Source organism: Rhamphochromis longiceps, linkage group LG22 (assembly GCF_057381845.1).
Source record: "Rhamphochromis longiceps isolate RC_006_pf linkage group LG22, R_longiceps_female_GT1.1, whole genome shotgun sequence".
Lineage (NCBI taxonomy): Eukaryota > Metazoa > Chordata > Actinopteri > Cichliformes > Cichlidae > Rhamphochromis > Rhamphochromis longiceps.
In genome coordinates, this window is record NC_140577.1 from 17,989,230 (window position 1) to 18,015,708 (window position 26,479).

At 39.2% G+C, this 26,479-nt stretch overlaps 1 protein-coding gene across 1 annotated transcript; it reads left to right on the forward strand.

Annotated features, from left to right (window-relative positions):
• The first annotated feature begins 875 nt into the window (after nucleotides 1-875).
• Nucleotides 876-26,218, forward strand: triqk (triple QxxK/R motif containing). The gene is made up of 4 exons (XM_085396610.1): nucleotides 876-1,052; nucleotides 6,476-6,550; nucleotides 16,216-16,301; nucleotides 23,835-26,218. Exons 2-4 carry the CDS (start codon nucleotides 6,490-6,492, stop codon nucleotides 23,940-23,942), a joined length of 255 nt encoding a protein of 84 aa, XP_085252736.1. The 5' UTR covers nucleotides 876-1,052; nucleotides 6,476-6,489; the 3' UTR covers nucleotides 23,943-26,218.
• Nucleotides 26,219-26,479: the final 261 nt, after the last annotated feature.

Here is a 26,479-nt window from a genome sequence, read left to right on the forward strand (position 1 = left end):
AGCTATTGTTTTCCACAATGATCACAATGGCATTGGTAATATCCTGCAAGAATAACTTAAGGACAACAAATTAAATGAACATGACTATTTAATTAACACAGCACATGTCTTTGTTACTTTAAATAACATTTAACTGTTTGGGAGAACCAAGGGTGAACACATCCTTGCATGTGATGTGCAGACAGGTCTGTGTGATCATCTTATTTTGCAGTGATGGAAGATTCTGAACCCTGGCTCCCATTTCTCAGTGTACGTCCTATCAAAACTGATTAGAGCATTATCAGTGACCTTTTTGGTTTTAAAGTCAAAGAAACAATATTGTGAAGTTGTCCGCATTTCTTGTATGTAATAATCTGAGTATTTTACACTCAGTGGCTCCATAGTGTAGTGGCTTACACACTTGTCTAACAGGCAAAAGCTCCCCAGTTCTGGGACAGAACTGGGGACAGAACTGCTCCTTCTGCTCCTTCTTCATTTAATGTAAAACATTAAAAAAATCGTTATATTTGTACATTATTACTCATGTTTTAATTAGCAAATAGTTCTTGCTAGTTTTTGCTACCTGATATTATTGACAGTTTAGTATGATGTAATGATGTAGCACTGTTATAAAGTCATATGCCTGATGGGCTATTTTTGTGTTTTGTGCATAGCAGCAACATCTAAAACTGTTTTTTTTCTGAAACACTGAAGAAATAAATACCATTTTGGTGACCCTGGTTAAAAAGTTTTGAGGAGAAAAGGATCCGCTTGGGAGTGTCCGACTATCAACCCGTCACATGCTGCTCCAGTGTTTTTGTCTTAGCGTCCCACCCGGCGCCCCGCTATTGGTCAAAACGAAAGATACTCTTGTTTCATTGGATGAAAAGGCTGCCTGCCATCGACGTTGCCGAGCAAAACAGGAACTGTCCGCGGAAGAAGTGATGTGTTGGCATTTCGGAGAAATTTAGATCAAAGTCCAATAAATAAAATTGGTGAAATCGGTCGTCCTGCGGGTTCACGTAAAGCAGCCGTGCATATCGTAAACTTCTTCTCGTCGACGCGTTCACAGTGTAAGTATCGCCGTCAGTGCAATGAATCAACATTGCTTCTTGCACGTCTCTACTTACTGCGGTGTTTTGGAGTCTTTGCACACACATTAAAGGGCTTTCAGAAACATTAAATGGGTGTTCTGTTAATAGTCAAGACTTACTGGTGATTTTGACGTTGTTGAGAAATCGAAGGACAAGCATCAAGCATTGTTGCGCAAGCATATCATAAATCTGCCTTTTTACATTTGACCTTACTTTTGTTTACGTTGTTGATGTCAGTGAGGGGAGAATAAACTGACGAAACAAAGCTGACCTATCAGTTCCAGCAAACATAAAAACATTCAGACTAAATAATCATGGTTTTGCTTTGTCTGAATGGATACTGGTGGTAAAGACTTTCAACGATTTCTTTCCAAACACATACAGCTTAGAAAATAGCTGCTGATCTGTGAACTTTGAAGTGCTGAATTTTATCAACATTTATTTATTTGTTTTTGTGAGGCACTGGGGCCCTATTTAGCATGACCCTTTGCTAACACTACTTGTGCATTCACGTGCATTTATAATTGTCACATTTTCCAGATTGGGAAGTTGTTCTTCTGACTTTGCTTCGTTCATGTGCTTGGGAGTCAGACTGTGGCACCAGCATGAATGGTACAAAGAAAAGATGTTATTTTGAAGTTTACCGAGAATACATAATTTTTCAGACTAATCTGGGTCACCTGGAGCAACTAGAGCTTAATATGCAATGCTATACTCAGGTATGCCTTGCTAGTATGAGGTTTTTCTTTTGCCTTCAGAGTTGCCTAAATCATCTGAAGCATAGATTCAACAAGTTGCTGAAAACATTCCTCAGAGGTTTTGTCATCTTCCTGTTCCACCACATTGCAAAGGCACTTTTTGGAATTGAGATAATTGGAGCACAGTGAAGTCATTATCATATTTAAGGAACCAGTTTGTGATGATGTGAGCTTTGTGACATGGTGTGTTATTCTGCTGGAAGCAGCCATCAGAAGACTGGTGCACTGTAGTCATAAAGGAACGGACAGCAGCAACAACTTAGGAAAGTTTGTGGTGTTTAATTGAGGCTCAGTTGGTATTAAGGCACCCAAAGTGTGCTAAGAAAATATCCTCCACATCATTTCACCACCACTATCAAAGCCTGAGCAAATTGTAGCCTCACTTTCTTAGTTGACACCTAGGGGCACCTGGTGTGGTCCTCTGCGGACGATCTGATATCCTCGTGTTGGCGTTGTTGCAATGTTGAACCTGGAACAACATTTATTATGATGATGTGGGAACAACACCAACACGAGGATATCAGATCATCTGTCTTCTGCTGCTGTTGCCCTTCTGGAGACGCTCTTCTGCATCTATTGCTTGCAATAAGTAGCTATTTGAATTACGTTGCCTTCCTATCAGCTCACTGGAGTCTAGCCATTCTCCTGTCACCAGAGAGCTGGATATTTCCTTTTTCAGACCTTTATCTGTAAACCCTAAAGAAATCCTTTTTCTTCACATTTGCTGTACGTTTGCACTTGGAAACAATTTCTCCAGATTGACATCACCATATAATTACTCAATGAATCCTACAGCACATTGACATTAATGATTTTCTGGCTCTTTCACAAATTCCTTCACCTGCTAAAGCTGATGGTTGTGAATCGTCTTAAATGCTAAATTTACAGACAGGCTGGTATACTTATTTAAACATTATGAGGGCAATGTGAGCAAGATAAAGACAAATCTTTTGTACAGATACTTAATACAACCGTTTGTTTCTTTTGGTTCAGTTCATATGTACTCATTTGTAAGCATTTTCTTGAATGACACTCGTCTAACCTGTGCACGGCAAGTAAAACCTTGACTTGTAGTTTTTACTCTACTGGGGTTGAAGACTGTGTCTTTCAGGGAAATGGCTGTTGTAAAATGCTTTAGTTTTAAAAAATAAAGCAATTTTTTAAAATCCAGATTTACTTCAGGTTTCTAGTAAAGTGAGATTACAGTTAACACTGTTAATGACAGGAATGTATTATTCGCCTTGTCATCTATGACTATACGGTGAAAAAATGGACAGGGATGTATTATAGTATCAATTCCAACAATGCACCTGTCACTAGCAGCAGCATGCTGCTTTGCTATGTTCCACTGATGCAGATGCAAAATATACTCAAATGTATCTGTTCAAACGTTAGTGACTCCAATTTAGGTATATTATTGTGATGCTAATGAATAATACTGCATAGCAGCAGCTCTGAGAGCCTCCAACTGTTAACATTTTATTTTCATTTGGACAGGTTCCTCTCCTCCTTTTGTCTTTCTCTGACTTGCTTTTATTTGCTGACTCTGGTTTCCAGCTGCTGGAGAACAATAGCTGTGCATACATCCTTGTTCTATGCTGCCACTAAGAGTGTTTGAAATGTAGCTGAAAACAGTGTTTTTAATGTAAGGTAAAATTCTGGTTACCCAAGGCAGCTGCAGTCTCCCCTGAGAAGGTATCAGTCAGCACAGGCAGCCAGCCACGCTCCTTGAACATGCTAATTCAGTCTCTCTCCTCTATTCCCCAGCTGCAGCTCTAGATTCTCCACCACTCTTGTTCCTCTTGGATACACATAGATACTTTTTCCTATTCACCTAACTCTTCCTCTTATGTGCACACCTGCATACAAATGTTTCTTTTTACCACACTTGAACATTTTCTTTCTTTCTTTCTCTCTCTCTCTCTTTTTTTTTTTTTTAAATTATAATCATTTATTGTTAGAGTAGCAGGATTTAGTAGCTGGTATTATGTGTCTAATGTGGGTAATTGTAAATCTTTTCACCTCAAATCTTTTGCCCAGAGAACAGGACGGACATTTCTGTATCATCAGCAACCACAGGTACGCGTCCCTAGATTCACTCTTACTTTTCCCACTATTTTAAACAAAGGGCTACAATATTGATTGATGCAGTGTGTTGTGAGAGAGTCTGTCTGGAATTTAGAGCAGGAGAAACAAGCGTTTTGGATTGATGCAACAAACAGGCAGTCCTAAGTTTTGTAAAGAAAAGCATTACGTGGGCTTAGATGCTTCATATTCATTTCTCTTATTTAGATTATCTTTTGGCCATAAGGCATTTTTAAAAAATCAACAGTTATAGTAGATCAAAGACATTATAATGGTATTTTTATATAGGATAAAACCCCAGTAACACATCTAATGGCATCTGTAATATTCCAACTTTATATAGCCAATTAAATTAATTAAATTTGATTGTAGTGTAGTTCTTGTCACTTGAATGTATACCATTTAAAGTTATATGCCAGTGGTGTACTTTTAGTAATTGACACACATTTGTATTCATTTGATTATTTATTTATTTATTTATTTATTTATTTATTAGTTATTTGTGTTAAACATCATAAAATCTTTCAAGTATTGTTTTTATTATAGGTACACAGAAAAACAACCTCGCCATCTCCAAATACCATAACCAGTGAATGGTTATGGTTAAAATACTCGATATACTTAAACTAGCTTCTATAATCAACTAAATTGGGTTTAAAATTAATTAATCAAAATCAAGACTCAGTTTTTTTCAGGCCTAAACATTATGGGACAAGCAAACATAATTATAAAGAGAATCCTTTGTGTGGTACCCATGAGGGTCACCTGTCTTGAGAAGCTTTGCGAGGCAAGCCTTTACCCTAGCCACCATTAGTTTCTGCTTCTTTGTGGGTCTTTCTGCCTTTTAGTTTTGTCTTTATTAAGTACCTTAATCTGCTTCACAGACTAAGCCGACAAAATTCAAGTCAGGTAACTTACTCTGCCGTTTAAAGCTCTGACTTCAAACGCATCACAAAAGAAACATTCTCCAGCTGGACTGTAAAATGCTATCCCACCAGGTTTGGAGCATTGCGAAAGGCAAGAAATCTCATATGATCGACTTTGAGTGTTTTCCTTTGCATGTCTGGCCTGTGGATCTCAGATATCATCACTTCTGCCAACGTTTCCTCATCCACAGCCATTTTTCTTTCTGTTTTCACGTTTATCTGAACTTTCTTCCTCCTGAGTTGCACCAGTGGTCTTGAGTTCATTTACATTCATGAATGAGTCCCTTGATTGCAGATGCTGACAATGATACACTTACCTCTATGAGAGTGCTCTTGACTTGGTTAGATGTTGTGAAGTGGTTCTTTTTCCACCAAAGAAAGGAATCTCATATCATCACATCATCATGTCTGGCCCTTTAGTGTTGCTTTGTTGTTGTGTTGATTTGCCTTGTCCTAAAGTTTCTAGTTCCGCTGACACATCTGGTTTTCTGATCAATATTTTTGGACGTCATATTGAGACCTACAGCTACAGAATGCCAATTCAACACTTTCATTTGTCATGAAATAACATAACACACCTGACCATGAAACTGCTTATTGATTAGATTTTTTTCATTTCACTGCGAAATAAAAGGACTGTTAAAATTGCTGATTATACCTAAATGGTTAATGAGGATTTTTCTTCATTAAACTTCTTGATTGGCAGCTATTCTTCACTCACATCTTGTTTGCTTTATTTTAGTCCATTGAGGTGATGTACAGAACCAAAAGAGTCGCACGATAGTTCAGGAATTCTCTAGTGATGGGAGTGATATTTAGCCTTTTGTTCACCACGCCACTTCCTGTATGGACGCCTCTTTAAACAGGTGAAACGGAAAATGACTTGCTTATTATGACTTGATATGTTTATAGGGATGTCTTTTACTGTGTAATCTGCAAGTGCAATTTACTGACTACAACAGCCAATTGTCTAATCATTATCTGGCATGTTATTGTTACCAGTGCCCCTTGTTCTATTATATTTAAACTTGAAGAAGGTTCATTTATTGAAACACAAGCCAAATAGAAGAGAGAACCATATCAAATCAAACCCTGCAGCACGTTTGTTTTCTTATTCACAAGTCTTCTTCCTTTGACCACGTCTTTGTTACTCCTGCTGTGCAGTGCTTTTATGTTCATATTTATTCTATACCCCAAGTGTAGTCACTCACTTGTACAATTACATCCTAAAGATATTATTTATATTATTCATAGCTCTCTGTCTTTATATCTTACCTCTGAGCTGTCAATGTAATCAAAGAGAACTCATGGTGTGAAGGAAAATGGTGCTAGGCTAAATGAGATGGGTAGGAAGTGCACATGCCGAGAGCGTAACACACATGGTAGGTGGTGAGAATTAATTTAATTACGTGTAGCAGATGTATGTGAAAGATAAACCATCTGCCTGATCAAAATTGACTACTTTGTGCGCTATATGTGATTGTGTATTAACTTGAATCCTTCCTGCAGATTTCATAAATTATCCCGAGCTACAGAAGGAGTGGAGCTGCAGTATAGTTGCAAACAATCGTGAGTAATGTGGAGACTTAACTGTGAAATTGTCTCAATGTTTTTTATTCTCATTTTCTGTCAGGTTGAGGACGGAGGATGGGGAAGAAAGATGCCAGTGCAACCAAATTACCGGTTGATCAATACAGAAAGCAGATTGGTGAGTCATCTGTACTGCTGCTCGGCAACAGCAAATCAATCAAATGTAATTAAATGAAATAACGCACAAGGTGTATTTGGAAAAAATAAAAAATAAAAACTGGTCCATAAAAAGCTTTATGTTCGAAGTTCGTCTCATCTCTTATTTTAAGGTAGTGTTCTCAGGCAGTCATTTTTTGTTTTTTCAACATTCATCTGATTGCGTGCTGTGAAATGGTCCCCTAGTGAGATAGTCAAAGCAGACTTGTATAATAACAAAGAAATTTTAGAGGAACCAATCTTAAACAGCTTTTAAAGCCCATAAGTTTTAGGCATGAACCCACTGGCATCAACACAACCTGCAACTTTTTCTGCTTCCTGAAAATTAAAATCTAGCCCCTTTGAGAAATGCATTCCACTGATCACTGAAAACTATCCATAGTTGTACAATAAGAGGAACTTGAGTGGTTTTTGAATTTTGTGGACCTGTTCTGAAAACCTTTTAGTTATTGCTAGTTGACCTGACATGTTTGAACTGTGTGGAAATCATACACAGTGCAAAACATAGATCTAGCATCTAGGTTTAAAAAGAGAAGCAAATGCAACAGTGCTTTATACATGCGCTACTTCTAATGGGGGCCAAAAAGACTTCTAATCCAATAGAAATCTATTGGAAAACTGCTCTCAGAACTGATCTCATAAACATTTTACAGGTGATTTTATGCAGTTGTGATTGACAAGAGTGCTTTGTAGCCCAATCCACCCCTTGGTCATCACATTTGTTTTTAAAATGCCAAGACTATAGCAGCTAAAAAACTTCATAATAAGACTTCATTAACCGATGGGTGATGTTATGATCACTGTATCTATCTTCATACTGTCTATGGTGAAAACTCATCCAACAAACTGTTTTTCTCCATTGTCATAAATTCTCTATAGCAGCGTATATAACATATGGCTGATAGTTTCAGCAAAATTCTACCAATAAATTAACTAATAATTAAAACAAGGCTACTGGTAATTATTTTGTGATGCTTTTTGGTAGTTTGTATTTATCTACTTGTGGTCGAATTCCATTTGACACATAATCCTCACTGATTGGTTGATTGTGCCAGTGTAGGAATGCACACGTAATTAATGCCGCATTATAAAAAATCAAGCTGACATTCCACATTTAAGAAATCACATATAATAATAATAATAATAATAATAATAATAATAATAATAATAATAATAATAATAATAATAATTATTATTATTATTATTATTATTATTATTATATGTTACTGGGAAGTATTTGGTGGCCGTTCTCACATTTGTCAGTGTAGGATTATGCATCATCTCTTTGCATAGCGTTGGAAGTGTTTCTGGTTTGCACTAGAGTAAAAAGAAAATTCAACCAAATTCACAGCCATTATGCAAACTGTGCAAATAATTCCACTTGGTCATGAAAAAGCAGCGTCTCAGGTGACAGTGAATACGTTGCTTAAAGACCATCTTGTCAGAAGCTGTTTTGTCAGGTTTATTGGCTTTCTAATCATGTAGTATTTACTTCCCCCTTCATTCCCCTTTCTTCACAAAGGGCCAACTAAGGCAATATGATTGGAATCAATCAAAGGCTCAGCCAACTTTAGCGTGCCAGCTGTGGTTTCTTAAAGATCAGTGCACCTATCATATCTTTTTGTTTTTGTTTTTCTCGTGTAGAGCAAAGCCAAAAGGTCGCCAGTGGCAAAGCTGGATAATTGTGGGCAGCTGACAGACTTGGATACAAAGGGAAGCTCTGTTGGCTTTGCAGGCTTAAAGGTTTTACTTTAAATCCCGGGACTCCCATTTTGTTAACATGAAATGTGACACAGTAGTCTTATAAGACACAAAAGTCATGCAAATGAACTTTTCATGAAAGATCTGGTTTTGGCCTTGATTAATTGACAACTAATGACTGATGATTTGTCCTTTTACAAGGTAGTAGAGTGATGGCACAGTGCAGTTACTAAACTAACATGATGTCTGAGATTTATTTGGATCTCCATGACTGTGGGAATCTAAAAATCTGATGCTACAGTACATTCAAGGAAAGAATATTTAACTTGGTGACTTGAATCCCAGTCCAAGAGATGTGGCAACAACATCTGGCTACACAAATGTGCATGTCCTTTTCTTGCGTTCTTTTGCTTAGTTAGTAGTTAAATATGATTACTTCAATAGATACACATTGATACTACCAGGTTGGACCCCCTTTTGTCTTCAGATTTTGGCATAATTGTATTACACAATTACTGCGGATCTGTTACACAGTTGCTGTAGAGCTGCACATCCAAGATGGTATTCTGGGTTTCCCCCCCAAACTCAAAGATGCTCTGTTGGCTTGAGATCTGGTGACTATGGAGGCTGTTTGAGTACCATTTTGTTATGTTCTGAGCTTTGTCACATTGAGTGTTATACTGCTGGATGTAGCCACCAGAAGATGGGGGCACTGTGGTCACAAAGGGATAAATGTGGTAACCAACAGTAGGCAGACTGTGGTGTTTAAATTCTGCCAAATTGGTGCTAAAGTAACCAGAATGAGCCAGAAGTATTCCCACACCATTAAACCACCACCCTCAGCCTAGACCAGTGGTGTCAAACTCAAATACACAGTGGGCCAAAATTCAAATTTGGAACAAAGTCACGGTATGGCTTCGCGGGCCAAATGTATTTAGGCTGGCCAGAGTTTGACACCTATGGCCTGGACCATTACTAGAAGCCAGGATAAATCTCTTTTATGTTGTTTATACCAAATTTTGATCCTACCAAAGTGGCAGCAGACTCATCAGACCAGGCAATGTTTTTACAGTTTTTGTTGTTGTCCAATGTTTGTGAGCCTGTGTGAATAATACCCTCACTTTCCTGTTCTAAGCTGGGAGGATGCTGGATCCCATGCCAGCTGTCTTAAGGCGAGACACAGGTTACACCCTGGACAGATCGTCAGTCTGTCGCAAGGCTAACGCATAGACATAGACAACCATTCGCACTCACATTCATACCCGCATTCACACTTATGGGCAATTTCGAGTTTCCAGTGGACCTATCCCCACTAACTGCATGTCTTTGGACTGTGGGAGGAAGTCAGAGTACATGGAGATGCTATATATTTATTTAAAAAGCTGTAAACTACGGTGACGTTACTGTGACAGTAATGGCATTGTTCTAAACACCTTCATTCCAGCTTTAAGTACATGTTATTTCTTTTGCCTGTGGTGATTCACATCCTCACATTTTTTCCAGGTTTTGTATTTTCTGGTGTTAATTTTGTGTTAACAGGACTCGTGGTGCTCTCATGAGTTTTAAAGCAAAATGTTTGGTCGGTTCATATTTCCATTTCTAAAGTTATGTCACGTTTATCCTTCTTTCTTTTTGTTATTATTGTTAAAGAAAAAAAGATGGCACTGTAAGTCCAATTGTGTTTTTTATTTTATTTTATTTTCCTCAGGCATGTGAAAGCTTTTTACACCACCAGCTTATAAAGGAGAGGGATTGCTGTTGTATATGTTTTCATACTGGGACAGAAGAATAGAATTATTTAGCCTGAAGATATCCCTTAACTGTCTGCCATTATGCAAAACCTGATAGGTTCAACAAATGAGAGACAGACATAACATAACAAGCTCATCTCCCGCCATCACATCCTCTCCCACGAGTCCATTTTTTCTTTTCCTTTCCCCCATTTAGTGTTTTCTTTCTGAGCACATCTTATCACTTCAGAAATGTGTAACACACTTTGGTCCCATCTCTCCCGCCGCCTTCCTCCAACCCCTCAATTTCTACCATTTTCCTTCTGTTTGAAAAGGACGGCCATCAGGCAATTTCACTGAACCACTGTTTAACAGCAAAGGTGAAAAACAGAGCGTGGGGGGAAAAGATGGAGAAAAATGAAGTCTTCAAATGGAGCATGGGGCTTGTTCTCCTCAGAGCTGGAATGGGCCACACATGGTAATTTGAAATCGTAATAGGTAGCTTATTCATGGCACATCGGCGGTAGTCCAGGCTGGTTGTTGAGCTGTACCATCATCTCTGCTGGAGTGCTTTTGTCATGGCAGATGGCCATCAAAGAGCTACTGTTGACACTCTCTTTTTTTAATAACATTATTAAACCTGTTGTAATTGAATGCCCTTAGGATAGATAAAGCTGTAGCATTCTTACATGTAAGTACAAGTGTTCAGTCACAATGATCCTTAATGCTTGTTGAAAACTAGGGAAAATTGTCCACATAGATAAAGACACCCACAATTTTAAATACAAAATGTCAAGCTGGAAGCCAATAGCTTTACAAGTTACCATTTTACATGCAAATAAAAGATAACACCCATGATATACTGCTTCTTACAGGTGAAATACTTCACTCCTATCTGTAGATAAGACAGCGCAGTAGATCGACAAGGTGTACCAGTTATCTCTCGGCGTTATATCATGGATAATCTCCCTTTATTATTTATTATTTATTATTTCGCTTCCTTTCTCTTCCAGTAAGCGAAAAAGGGCTCAGTATACCCCAAGAGTCTGGCATCAGTTCTCAGGTTCTACCACTCATCCTGGCAGATGTCAGCGATCCGCACCATGTGGTCACTGACTATATGGCTGCAATGCCAGATAGACGCGGAAGCAAAGCATGAAAACTGTCAAACACGCTGTCGGTGTGTTTCCCGAATTGTCCCAGGGCACTCAGAAACCACTAGACAGGGCTGTCTGTCCAAATTACTCTGCCTGTGTTGGATGCAGTATGTGGGACGGTTAGTCCCCATAAACACAAACAGTCACCCACAGAAATCTTCAGGCATTTTAGTTTATTTATTTTTCCTCTGAACATACACATGTCCCTGTTTGTGGTCATTTTGGCTTAGCGATAGCTGTGTGCTGTAGGCAGTAAATGGTTTTACATATATTGGCTTTAAAGCAACCTGGTGTTATATCATCTATCAGTTTAATAATGAATTGGTGGTTACTTCAGAGCTGCCCTTGTTTTGGGTCATATAGCTACATCCATTAAATTCATGCTCACATTCACACCAGTGGCCAGTTTCAGGATTGAAAGTTGGACTGTGAGATGAAGCTGGGATATGCTGAGACCTGAACACCCACACAACACAGGGAGAACATGCAAAATCCTCAGAAAAACACCCAGCCAGTGCATTCAAACCCAGGACCTTCTTATTGTGAAGCAGCAACATTAACCACTGTACCACTGTGCTCAGTTTCCTGTTCTCAGCTGACAAGAGTGACTATTGCAGTCTGCTGCTATAGCCCATCTGCTTCAAGGTTTGGCATGTTGTCCGGTCAGAGATTCTCTTCTGCAAATCATTGTTTTAGTGAGTGGTAATTTAAATTAATATTGCCCTCCTATCAGCTTAAAGCACTCTTTCCATTCTCCTCTCACCTCTGGCATCTACAGGGCATTTTTACCCAGAGAGCTGCTGCTTAGTGCATATTTTCTCTTTTTTGGACCATTCTTTGTAATCCTTAGGGATGGTTGACTAGGAAAACCGCAGTAGATCAGCAGTTTCTGAAACACTCTGACCCGCCCATCTGGCACTAATGACCATGCCAAAGTCACTTACCGTACATCAGCTTTCTTCCCCATTCTGATGCTCAGTTTGAACTTCAGCAGGTTGTTTTGACCATGTCTACATGTCTAAACTTGTTGCCATGCTACTGACTGATGAGTAATTCGTGTTAACAAGCAGGTGAACAGGTGTACCTAGTCGTGCTTGCAATTAAACTGAATATTGCTGCAAGTTTTTCAGTAGTCATCCTCATGCCTGTCTACTAAATGAGTACAGTGGTACTGTAAGTCCATATGTGTGCTCTGAACCATGTTCTTATACTTTAAGTCTATTTTTTCCTTTGCGTTGGCTTTTTTGCTGTGTTCTGTCTGACACAGGCAGAAGTTTGGAGCTGCTGCCGCTTTGCTAATGTGCTTCTCGCTCATGGTTTATATGAAGACATGGCATTAGATGAACTGTGGGGTATACTGGGTTCATAATGGAGCTCGTTGCAATGGTATAGTTACTTGATTTTTAATACTTTCTGACACTGGAATAAATTTACCAAGATGTGACTGAGAATAGTATATAATTTGTTTTTGTTTTTTGTTTTTATATATAGGAGGATGCATGACTTGAATAAAAGAAGCCGAACTATACTAGTTCATGATAGGCTTTCATTTCTCAGTTCCTCAAAAGTAGGAAATAATTTATTCACAAAATGATCCCCATGTTTCTCATTCTATTCCATTTTTAAATAACAAAGAAGGAGGAAAGGGGAAGTTGAACAGAGCTGTACTTAGTTAATTATATGAAAGGCTTAAGGTGGTCTCACCAGTTGTGAACAATTCACTCTTGAACTTGCAACCAGAAATCTAAAAGTAGACATGGTTGTCTAAGGGTTTGTTGCATATAAAAAGGGATGAATTGAATCTACTCACTAGAGGCTTGACGTAAATGAACATCCTGCCGTTGCACACCTGTTACAAATGTGGCTGTGCAGTTTCGATTTGGTTACTACCTTCATTGTGATAGTGGGGAAAAATGATCTCCTTGCAAAAGAGAAAGTGTCAGCAATCAAATTGCTATTCTAAGCAAAGAGGGGTATTATTAGCATCACATCATGACTGGAGTAAAGGTTTCAAATGGCTCTCAAATGCTTTGCGAAAACTCAGTCAGCCCTATTCCGAACATTACCAGGGAGACTGAAAGAAAAACCATATGATCATGAGGTTCAGGGCATCGAGCTTTGTTAGAAACAGCTGCATTTTCTAAATAAAGAACATGTTATTTCAGTCTGTAGCAGGAAGACGATCTCATCAGAGGATGGGTAGTGTCTCCAAACCGCTTCACAGAAAGGAGGAAATGAGAGCAAACACTTGGCATGGCTTAAGACATCAAAATGTTTGTGTGGACAACTGAAGAATTTAACGATGACTTAGACTTTAAGATTCACAGCAGTAACAGAAAGGTGTGAGACGATAATCAGCCTAGAGAATGTCAGTGCAGCGTGTCAACACAGTGTAATGGCAGATAGCTTGAACTAAACACCTGCACCAAAACAAGTAGCAACCCACTGTTCAGAGGCACGTAACATCCTTTGAGCTACATCCTTGCGATGATGCTCGAAGACCAAGGAGTGCTGAATATCGCAGTAAACTATTTGGGGCATTGTCTCCATTTTTGATAACATGTCTCATCTTTATGCAGACTTGTGGAGTCCAGCTTGAGCGCTGTCATTAATGCAAACGGCGATTACTGAATAAGATATTCATGAAATTAATTTTTTTTATCACAACTAAAAATTTCACCAAAATTGTTAAGCTTATTTTGCCAGCTGTAATACAGGTTGTTCGAATTGGATCTGTATTTGTTTTCTAAAATAGAAGCATTTAGGAGGCTCAGGCTGTTGGATTCCATTGTATGCATTAGAAACTTAAAATAAATGGTAAAGTTTCTTATCATCACTCACCACTCTTCTATCTTCATTTTAATGGCCAATTTGTATGACACAAATCACATACCTCCCCTCTCTTTCCCTTGAGTGCACAATCACATGTGACTAATTTTAGCTAATACCCCCTACCTCTCTCATTATGCTAAACAGAATAATGGCTCAAGATAAAAACAAATTTCACAGCCGTCTTCATCAGACTCCATTTATAGGTAACCTGATGACAAACAAGCAAGAAGAATCTGAACTTTGCTTTAAGCGGTGGGGGGAGAAGGCCACTTTCACTTTTCCTCTCTGTCTCTTCGGCGATGACTTCAGTGAAAGGCACGATCAGGGAAGCCATCCCAGCAGGTGCCCTAGGCCGTTTTACAGGGGTTAATGTTCCTCTGAGACGTGTCATTGTTGTTGCTGTACAGGAGAACAGTGATGGCTTTTCAGGGTGGCAGGCTGAGGCAGGGAGGGATGGGAGGATTGCTTGTAGCTCAATGCAGGTAGATAATTGGTGACAGAAAATGTCTCAGTGGAAACGGTGATGACAAATAGGAGTACTCATAAGCCTAGTGCAATATCATCAGGCACGCGCGTGTAGATTGTGCAGGCTCCAAACCCACGCAAATAAACCACAAGAGAAAGCTGCTGTGTAGCTACAGGAGGTACACCAGTGTAACACAGCAGCATTAGAATACCATATACACACACTGAGGTAATTCTCTAGCATATACACTACTCTACACATTACCTTGCTTGGTGTAAGTATTCTGATTTGGCCTCAGTTAAGTACTAATTGTTACCAGATGGTTATGTCTTCAACCAATATATACATCTAGCATTGAAATTTAAACCCCGTCCTTGCTCACATCACGCCATTTACAGTGTGAAAATCTTTGCAACGGTTATGTGAATAGTGAGCAACCTGAGGTGCCCTCCAATCAAATTTTCCCCTCTCCACTTTCTGACAAGTGGAGGAGACATTCAGTGCCCCCCGTAATGAATTCCCACTAGCTCACTGTTTGCTCCTGGCAACACGCTCCCCATTTCTATTAGCCCTCCACAGAGTCAGTGGGAGGTGAACGAAGGGTTCAGGACCAGGAGGAATGGGGGGGGGGGGGATAAAAGAGAGCGCGGAGAGATGGGAAGTGAATATCAGATCTTGGAAAAAAGATGCAGGGGGAGCAAGATTATTGAAAAGCAGGTGAAATGCTTAACATAAGGCTAATGGTCATTTCCTCTGTGACTGGGCCGTAAGAGTGACACCTTATTGAGTGGAAATCAGCTCTACACACGCACACACCTACACCTGTTTTCCCACTAGCTTATTTCAGCTTTTCCCTCTCAAACCCTCTCCAAAATACATCTTCCAGTCTCTCTTCCTATTCGCCATTGTAAACAAGGATTAATTGGAAGAGGAAAAACCACCAGGTCTCAGTCTGTACTATGTAACATCCCTGTTTTTCTAATGAAGTACAATCAAGTTTAAATCATGAAAACTTCATAGTTAACTTCAAGCACCACACTCATCTTACCTTTAATCAAATCTAGATTTAACCATAAGTTTGAAGAAAGAATAGTTTAAAAAAAAAATAGGAAATTGCACAACTTGAACACACACACACACACACACACACACACACACTGTTCAGCAAGCTGTTGCCTTTCCACCCTATTGTTAGCAAAGTTCCTTTTCCTGCTGTGTGTTGTTTCTAATTAGACCAAGACAACCAGCTGTCTCACACACACACACACACACACACACAGACACACACTTTTTGCCGGGTGGCCAGTTTGCCCACAGGACTCACCCTTGAGAATTTAGCCTACGGGAAGTCAAGTAAGCACAGGTGAACCGTGTGTTTTGTAGACTGCGTGAGGCGTGTATATGTTTATTTGAGAAATTTCAGTAGTGCACAATTTATTTCTCACTTTCTCACCACCCATTTTTGAGCACATGAATATATAGAGAGAAACTCACATTTAACTGTTATATTTCCATTCAGCAATCTCCCTATTCTGTAGAATAAAGACCAGAGTACAACCAGCATTTATGAATTATATAAAAACCATTTGTTCCCAGAGTGCTACACTTCTACACAAAAACTTTCTGGTCTCTTTGGTTGTTTGGCAACAGTAAATGAAACCTGTCACTCAATATCAGTCAATCTTGGTCATTTATTTGTGTACTTCATTTAATTTCTTTTTATCTATTTCATGTGTTTTAGGTAAGCAAGACTACAAAAAGACAAAGTCGGTTTTGAAAGCAACACGGCTGAAAGCTGAAGCGAAGAAGAATTCCTCTGGATTCAGGGTGAGACTTGGTTTCTGTTTAGGACTACTGAAGCCTTTATCTATATGTATTCTACAGTTTGTATATATGTATATCCACACTTAAATGTCTGTCCTGGTACAATTGTGGTTCTGCTTATCTATGTAAGATTTGCTAGCCAACTTTTCCCATGCTCCTTTTTGTATTAAGTTTTTATATTTATATTATTTATTCCAGACTCTTCACACTGTCTTATTGAAAGAAGTTACTCTAGGTCTTCAGGGAATATAATAATCCATAGTAGATCTTCACATAATTATGTGCTGTTCTATTCTTTTAAGATCCCTGCTGCTTTGCTAAAGAAGGTATGCTAGTGTCCTTCATAGATTGTGTGTAAAATAGTGCTTTTCTTTAACAAAAAGAGGAGATATAAAACACAAAGGTGGTCTTATCCTTTCAATGGCAAAGGAGGGGCAACAGGAAGGTGGGTGAAAAGAGGAAAATACAGTATGCAGATGAAAGAAGATGAAATGGATAGAGCAGGTAATGCTAAAGTAAAAGGAGGTCAAGAGATTTGGAGCCAATGACGGGCAAGGCTGAGACGTGTAGAGAGGAGGGAACATGGATCTATTGGCCAAAGGATGCTGAAGATGGAACAAGAAGAAAAGAGGAAGACCAAAAAGAACATTTTGGGATATGAGTGGCCCTGCAGAGGGTTGGTGTGACAGAAGAGGATGCTAGCATCAGGGCGAGATGGAGGCAGATGATCTGCTGTGGCGCCTCCTAAAGGGAGCAGCCAAGAGAAGAAGACGATTGAAATCACAGATTCCATGAGAGGAACTTTTATAACTTTATTTTTTTAGTGAAACTCAATTGAAAGACGTCATTACAGTAACATTCAGTATTAGTCCTTGAACACTTATTGTCCTTTGTTACACTGACAAGTTCTGCTTACAGGACATTAAAAGCCAAAATGTTTCACTTCCTGATTAAGCCTCAGTTGCTACGAAGTGGGCAGAGATGAACAAATCACAATGAGGATTAAACACTGGGTGAAATGGTCAGGTTTTAAAATATGCATCTCTTAGACATGCAGGGCCTCATTAAACACGTCTTTAATCCAATTAGATTAGTCCATATCTTGAAATATTGATATTGGTCATGAATAATTCATGTTTTTCATGCCCAAGATGAGTGGAATTTTCAGAGGTTGGATTAAAAATACCTCTGGGACGAGGATATTAAACTGTCTTAGACCTCTTGGCCCCGAGTTCGATTGAAATTCAGCCCAAATGTAATGGATATTTGGTCACGCTTGCTTTCCCATCAAGTCCTTTTAGCGTGATATGAAGTTGAAGAAGTGATTTTTACACAGCTCTCTGATGACAGTAGAAAGTCTCTCTCTCTCTCTCTCTCTCTCTCTCTCTCTCTGAACCTTTGGTTGACAGCAAAGATTTGGCTGGAATTTTTAGGGCTGGTTTGGATGTTGGGGCATGTTGTCTGCTTCTCTTCTCTTCTCTTCTCTTCTCTTCTCTTCTCTTCTCTTCTCTTCTCTTCTCCATATTCCTGGTTGAGATGCTGCTCTCAGATGCAGCTGGCACCTCAGAAGGGCCAACAGACATGCGGGCACAGAGAATCTGACAGCTGCCAGGGCAGGCTGTCTCGGGGCTGTCCTGGTAACGGGGCAGTCTGGATGAGTTGGCAGAGAGAAAGGATGGAGACACTGTGGTGGAGAAAGTGAGAGAAGGAGAACTTCTGTTCCCACCATAGTGCTGAGTTGTCTGGGTTGCTTTAAAAAAAAAAAAAAAGAAAGAAAGGAAAAACAACCCAAAAACCAGCCACCTGCTGTATCCATGCAGGTCCTTATACACAGGTTGAGTCACAGTGTGTTTACGGAAGTAACAACTTGTTGCCAGAACACAAGTCTTTGCCTCTTCCAAAGAGTGAATGGTATGTGGTAATGACAGCAGAGAGGGAGAAACTGGCAGGAAGTGCAGTCTGCAGCCTCTCCTCAGGTTGCCTAGAGAAGAAGCAGCGCCTTCAAAGTAGCTCCAGCACATTATCTTGCAGCAGAGGAAACGAGCCTGCTGCCTTGTCTAATTGGCACACTAGCCTTCTGTTCAGTTCTGCACTGTTTTCCCTCAGTCTTATTTAGCCGCTGAGCCTAGGAAGTTGTGGTAGAGTGGGTGGGGTGGGGTTTCTTATGGAATTGGCAGAGGATGGAGACAACAGATAATGATGGGTATCTTCCATCTGTCATTTGTGAATGTGTGCTGTGTGGCGAGCAAGATCCTATAGATCCACAAGTATTAGTTTTTTGGACATTTTTGCCTCTTTGTGACAGGAGCAGGTGGGTCAGGACGCAGGTGAGGATTTGAACCATGGATACAGCTTCATATCTTGAGTTGTTTTAGTGTTTTTGAAATTACATCCTATTTTTCTATACAGTATTTGGCATTTCTTATGTTTGTACAACTATAACTCACGTCAAGAAGCTCCAACTTTTGTTTTAACGGGGCAGATTCGAGTAACTGAAGCAGTAATTGGTGAAATGCCCGAATCAGTGCTGTTAGAGAAAAGCTCAAGGTTGTGTTGGGAGCTTTGTGGCCTTTTGTTCTATTTAATGGTGCTGCTGTTTATTTCTAACATGACAGTGGCACATTCGAGCTTTTAAACTTTAAACTTGTTTCCATTTCAGCATGGGGATGTAACAGCAGAGATGTTGTAATCAATTTACTCTTTGGCCAAATTAAAGTGAAATTTATTCATAGTTACCATATCTGCCTTTTTTTTTTTTTTTTTTTTTTTAAAGCAAATAAGCACCAAGTATAAAACGTCATTATTTTCCTGCATCGCTGAATTGAATGCATGTGATGTAGTCTGCTGCAACGTCACTGCACGGCTTCGTTCAGTCATGTTAGCAACTTGTGGCTCACCATTTTACATAAATAAAACATATTCCCTCTGCTGAACATCTGCATCACACTCAGAGCACATTGTCAGAAAAAGGATGGGTGAAAGTGTGACGCTTGCAGCCCTTTTTTAAACCACAGCTCTGAACTACATCCAGAGCAGCTTATGTGTGCAACACCATGAGTTACCATGGCAATCTGGAAGAGAGAGCTACCTTTGTGACCTTTAAAACTGGCTTTAGGCTCAGCATCCTTCACTAACCTTAACTCTGTAGCTTTCCACCCCTCTGGACCCTTGGACGCTGTGGTAAGCATTTTTGGGGTTTTTTTTTGTTTGTTTTGTTTTGTTTTTACTCTAATAGATGACGTGATTAAATTCAGCAAAATTATCAATAGATTTGCAGCTTTGCAACAGAGTGAATGTGGTCTGAAGGCAGGAGAATCTATTCTGGTGGTGATGGAGAATCGATTGCTCAACAAAGGAAACTAATATATCTACAAAAATTAACTAGAAATTTCAATGTAATCGGTCAGAAAACGTAACACTTTAATGGTTGATTGTTTGTTGCTGTGGCTGGTATGGATGAGACCTGCTTATTAACTGTGCTCCAAATGCACCGACGGTTGTGTGGCTCTCACAAGCTGCCACCCACATACAGCCCCAGACACACCGACTCTAACCTGCTTAGCACATGGGAACATACACACAGACGTACACACACGTGTGCGTGCACAAACAAACCCAGGAGGAGAATAAAAGTCGGACCAGATGAGGGGATGTCTGCTGAGCTATGGCTTGTCGCCAGGGTGATGGGGACTAGGCTCCCAGCATGCCGAGTGTGCTGCAGCTGCCGCCAGTGCTGAGAGAACCACACGATGAAGATGATGATGTGTTTGGGCCCCATCCAGAGGTCTCCATCAAAATGTGGGCAGAGAGGCTGTGTGTGTGTGTGTGTGTGTGTGTGTGTGTGTGTGTGTGTGTGTGTGTGTGTGTGTGTGTGTGTGTGTGTGTGTGTGTGTGTGTGTGTGTGTAAGCACATAAATGTATTTGTGAGACAAGGCAAGAGTCAACGCAGTGGGCTACTCTTCTCGAAAACAATGATCTCAATCAAATGCAGGTGCTTTCTCCAATTCGAGTGTTTTCACTGAAACCCCTCCAGCTTGTTTTTATAGACAAGTCACTGTAACCAGCTGTTCTCTTTATCTCTGAGACCTGATGCAAAGAAGGGGGAGAAACCTGAATTGTAATTGTTTTTTGTGTGTCTCCAGCAATTCAATAAAATGCTTACCTATGTCAGAAACACAATGTTTTCTTTGTGATATTCTCGACAGAATTACAAACGCTTATCTTTGTTGTGCTTCTTTTTCTTTTCTTTTTTTTTTTTTTCAAAGCTGCCACAGAACACACGAAAAAGCAGAAAACAATCAAGCCTCGGTGATTTGATAACAGTTCTCTTTTCTCCGAGGCCTAAGCAAAATAGAAAAGTAAATCAAGCGGTGGAAGCCTGGCGGTTAATATATGAAACTAAAGTGCATGAAATTTAAAAGTTTTCCAATTAAGCTAGGACTTTAAGCTGTTTGGAGGCTGCTGGGATTCAGATAAATGTGGGCTGAGGCTAATGAAGACCAATGCTGCTGATGACTAGGCACTACAACATGTACACAGATAGCTGTGGATGCTGTGACGCCTTTTAATTGTCACCCCCATCGCCTTCGTCAGAGAGGAATTATTATTAGCCCCCCACCACCCCTCATTTGTGCCGAGCTTTATCTCTCACTTGTTTTCTATTTCATTCTCACTCCCTTTTTTTATTATTTATTTATTTTTCTATCATTTTCTCTCTGCAGTTTGGCTCATTGACTGATTGTTTTTGTAGTCTGCCATGTGTGTATGTGCAGTATAAGGGAATCGTTGAACTGATGTTTTATCAGATTGTCCTATAGTTTTGTTGTTTCAATTTTTTAAAAGTGTCTTTTAGGATGACTAAGCTTATCTTATTTTCTTTTTTAGTGCTTTATGCCCGTCTTTAACCTTGCATCAGCCTCTTTCATGAACAGGTGGATTTTGTTAAATTTAGTTTTTCCCTGAAGTCTTTTTATAAATCTATAAATGGAAAACTGAATTTATTAACATTTGCAAAGATTTGAGATTTTTTTTGTAACACTCGCCACGTCACCTTTTGTTGTTTTGGCCCAGTTTGCAATTTAAAACTCATTTCCACACTCAAATATTTCTTTTTGAATAACCTCCAATCAGACTGTACTCTGTGCTCTTTTAAAGCTCTCCAAGCTCTCCAGTGTTGATTAGAAAGTTTGCTGCTAATGAGTTCTCTTGATAAAGAATAACTGGCATTGTTCAATACTCTGAGTGCCCCTAATGAAACTCCAGCTGATGAAGATTGTAATCGTGTGAGCACCACATAATGAACAAGCGCTCCTAATTCCCATTTTCAAGTTGAATACCACTCCTTTGGAAAGCCTCAATTTGTTTGACAATTAACCAATAGAAAATCTAAAAAAATAAAAAAAATAGGCCATTTTGTAGAAGAAAGTTTAACTTTTCAGTAAAAATGGAGAGACGAAAAAAGTGAAAGTGGAGCCTGACTGCAAATAGATTTTTATTTTATTTTTTTAAATGCTGCAGCCACTTGGTACCCGGCTTCTGAAATGTGATGCTGCAATGTGGTTTTTTTTTTTTTTTTTTTTTTTTCATAGATGTTGCTTCAATTTTACCTACCAGCACCTAATTATTACATATTGTGCCTGGTACTCTTTGCACCTCCATGTGAGAGAGAGAGAGAGAGAGAGAGAGAGAGAGAGAGAGAGAGAGAGCTTTACGCATTCAGTCATCCACCCATTCACACACAGGTGATGGCAAGCTACATTGTAGCCACAGCTGCCCTGGGGCGCACTGACAGAGGCGAGGCTGCCGGACACTGGCGCCACCGGGCCCTCTGACCACCACCAGTAGGCAACGGGTGAAGTGTCTTGCCCAAGGACACAACGACCGAGACTGTCGGAGCCGGGGCTCGAACCGGCAACCTTCTGATTACAAAACGAACTGCCAACTCTTGAACCACGGTCGCCCCAGTAGGGCGATAAGTAATTTAGTTTGAGTTTGTTTAACAGAAAAAAATGTTGTACTTATGAGTATATATCCCATTGGTATGTTATTGGGTCTTTCATCAATTGATGCAGTCTCATAAACTTACAGTTAATCCATTGAAAATTCATAGGAGTGAGTGGCACAGTGTTGCCCAGTTATCTTGAATACAGTGGCTGAGATGGATGGACACCGCAGTTCTGCCTAATCGTGTTTTATGTATGTGGCTAGAAACTGGCCACAAGCATAGTACACTTTATATGGTACTTTAAAATCACATATAAGCTTTTTTTTTTTTTTTTTTTTTTAAACTGTATATGACCATTCAACTCTTTCTCATTATCTCTTTCTCCTCCTCCATCAGTCCTTTCTCTCCTCCCTCATTTCTAACTCCTCTCCTGAATTGAAGTCAGGTCTTTAACCCATGCAAAAGTGAATAAACATGCGTATTTAGTCCTGATATTGACAGTGACAGTTACTGTCAGCAGATTAGACATGAGACCCTCCCGTCACAGGACAGCTGACGAGCTGTCAACGACGACAACAACTGATTTCAAGCTAATAGTTTGATTAGTTGAGGTAAACGGTGGCCTGACAGTCTGCGCTCACTACAGATGAACGGCAGCCAGAGTTTGTCCTAAAAAAATTTGTTTTTTTTCCATATTGTCCAGCCCTAATCATCAGTCCCCTAAACCAAATTTTGTTTTAAGTTGTGATCATATATAAAATAGTTACTTATTATTTTCGAGTTATTATGTATTCTTAAGTTTTTCTAGCTCGATTGCTTAAATACTGGAGTAAAATGTACATTGTAATAAAAATACATAGTGGATTGGATTTTTTTTTTTTTTTATAAAGTAAGTAGTGTTTCACATTAGTGGTATTACCTAATTATGAGAAGTGATTTCTATTGGTACAGTTCTTTTACGATTTCAAATGTTTTTATAGAAATATTTTGTTAGCATATTTTCTGCAGGGCTAGCGTGTACGCGTCGTGTATATAACAACACAAAATTCAAATTAAAAAATAAAAGAAGAAGCTGTTTGACACTGTCAATGTGAAGCTGTGGAGGATTTTCAACTGCTTCCAGTTTACGTTTCTGGTTTAAATATGAAAACAGATACAAATTCACATATTATTATGACATCCACAGATGATGATGATAATAGCTTTGTTTGCTCCTCTGTAGTAATTTTTTTCCCTCCCAGTTTAATATCTGAAACTAAAATGTAATTGCTGTAGTTAGATTTGCCCTTTTATGCACATCAGTAGAACTGTGAGCGAGAGTTTAAATATTTGTGGTTTTCAAAACAAGCAAAGAAAACACCAAATCTTTATTCACATGTGGTGAATTCAGATGAAAAGAAAGGCATTAGAGACTTGGCAAATACAGACGTAACACAAATAAATAAGCACAACAATTATGAAACACTGCAATGACATTCAAACAAAGCAGACATTCATGAGTGTAAAGACAGACTCGGGATTTGGGCAGAAAAATAAAAAAATGCTCACAAGAACATTTTGAATATATTTTTAAACCTTTGCTTTCTCCTCAGGATGCGTTCCTGGTCATCGCGGCAATCCTGTTCTTCGTGCTCTGCGTGTACGCCTTCTTCTACCTTAACCTGAGCACCGAGATTAACCTGGACGTGGACGTGGATTAATAGGAGGTGGACAGTGGACCAAATACTTGGCTTCTCTGTTTTATGCACATGGGCGAATTGGTTAACGCAAACTGCCGTTTAGTTTCGTAGTTTTTTGGGGCTTTTGTTCGGGTTTTTTCCCCACATTTCGTTGGTGACGTGCAGACTGTGAACACACTATGAAAAGACACATTACTGCATATCACACAGTCAAGTTTCAGGGTTTTTTTAAAGACAAAGGTTTTGGAATTGATCAAACAGAAATATTTTGATATTTCTTTCTGCAATGAATTTTTTCAATCTAATGACTCTCCAATGTAAAACCTTCTTTCTTTTTTTTTTTAATGTGAATTTAAGCCAACTAGAGTAAAGCATTTAAACGACGGTGACCTCCTGCTTGACATCTACCTTCTGTAAAGAAAGTTAGCATCCTTTTACACAACTGATCCGAGCCACAGTGGAGACTAAGCTTCGTTAGTCATATTCAGCAGAGTCACGTCCCACTGTTTTCACCGCTAATAGAAAAATGTAAATCTCCCGCCGAAGCTCTCGTCACATCGAGACAAACACTCGCCTCACATTCCAGTGCACAAACCTCTCCTCCTGGATATCTGGAGATCACAAAGTGTGAGATTAGAATCCACAAAGCCCTTGTCCTGATTGAACATGTGTGCAGAATACAGAATAACACGTTGCCCGACTTACGTTGTGGAGGCAGACATCCTCAGGGTAAGCACACAAATATGATTGGGTTCATCAGATTGAATGTAAATTGTGGAGATAATTGATGGCTGACGTGACACAAGCCTGCGTCTTTTTTCCTTATAAAAAACAACAACACTATTTTCATTCCATCTTGTGTGCATTGTATTCTGTAAAATGTGATATGTCTGTATAGAAAGGGATATGAAGGACTGTCAGTGCTTCTTTTTTCTACTGCTTCCCTCTGTGCCTGAGGCCTGCACGCTGCAATCATTTCAGTTCAAGTGCTTCCACTGTTTGAGAGATCATTTGTTAGCAGAAGCACAGAGTCAGTAGCTTTTTATTATCTTCATATAAATTTAATGGAATTCTTTTGGTTTAAAATTGTATTTTTCAGATTTTTTTGCGCAGAAAGGGCAATACTGTCATCTATAAGGTTTTTATAGAAAATGAAGTTTTGCATAGTGCATACAAGACCAATACCAAATACATATCAGTGCTTTAAGTTTATTCCAGCATGTTTGTATTTCAGAAACGCTCTGAGGAGGGACGAGTCATGTCTGCTGCTGATATGATTCCTGAAATGTGAGATAGATTTTGAGCTTTCAGTTTTTGCCTTTTCTCCCCTTTTCTCCCATGACCTTCTGACCTCTAGTAAAAGACCACATGTCAAAGAAACCATTATGATGAGCATGCACCCGCGCCCTCACTCGGAGGCTTTTATCTCGCCTTGATACGTCCGAGCTCCCTCCCCCAACACCATGAGCCTCCCACATGTGTAACAATAGATAGCCGGGTCTAATAGACCTTCATACATGACACCTGTTATCTGAAAGGTCACCATTACCAACTACAAGAGCCTTGACATCAGCACAATAGAAAGGATCTCGCTGCCCAACCCGTGTCTTCAGACCTGTGTTTGGAAAGATCTTTTTTCATAACAGTACGGTGGTTTGTTCTGTTGTCGAGTACATCTGTTAAATAAACATCTTAAAGTGTGCTTTTTTTAAATGAATCAATCGTGTGATTCTTTGTGACATGAATTATCTTTCTGCTTTTGTTGGAGTTTTTCGTATGTAATTTTAGGGTGTAATATATGTTTATCGACGATATCCGTGATATATTAACCACAATCTTTAAAAAACAAATATCATGTGGAAATACAAGAGATATTACCATAGCATGAATGATCACTATCCTTTGTTATCTTATTGTATGCATTTGTACATTTACGGTTACAGACTATTTGATAAATAAAATTTCACATTTCTACCTACCATCAATGTCACCTCCTACCTACACAACAAAAAGCGGTGGCATATAAGGTTAAGTACAGACCACCCCAGAGGCTTTTATTGCTGTAAGAAGGTGATTGTAATTGCATTTATTAATTTAAATAAGAGAAATGTTTCCATTTAAACACAATCAAAATAACAGCTGATCAGACAGTGTGTACTTTAGATGAATCATATGCATTAGAACCAGTGATGTTTTATATTTCTTATCTCCAGAGGTTTATATTCAGCTGTTAAATGTATGTGTAGTCATTACTTTGAGTCTTAAAAGTTAATGAATAAAAAAAATCCTAGCGTCGATTTACTTTTATGGAGTAAAAGCTGCCATTATTTCTTTTTAGATTGGTTTAATTCCCAGCTATAAACAACAGTGTTCTCTCCGTAATGGGTTATTAAATTGTATTGACTATGTGTGGAGTGCTCTTCTGGTCATGTCAAGGCTATTTGCATGCCACTGGATTGAACCGCGGAGGCAGTCAGAGATGCTACAGTATAATGGCGAGAGAACAGCGGCAAAAGGACATGACTGTGACATCCGTGTCATGTGACGTGTCACTCCTA

What these genes read in the sequence shown, in the direction of transcription:
- triqk (XM_085396610.1), top strand. Translation starts at nt 6,490, where the DNA reads ATGGGGAAGAAAGATGCCAGTGCAACCAAATTACCGGTTGATCAATAC. An exon ending in TCAATACAGAAAGCAGATTG is followed by an intron (nt 6,551 to 16,215) that starts GTGAGTCATCTG and finishes CATGTGTTTTAG; the next exon opens with GTAAGCAAGACTACAAAAAG. An exon ending in AGAATTCCTCTGGATTCAGG is followed by an intron (nt 16,302 to 23,834) that starts GTGAGACTTGGT and finishes CTTTCTCCTCAG; the next exon opens with GATGCGTTCCTGGTCATCGC.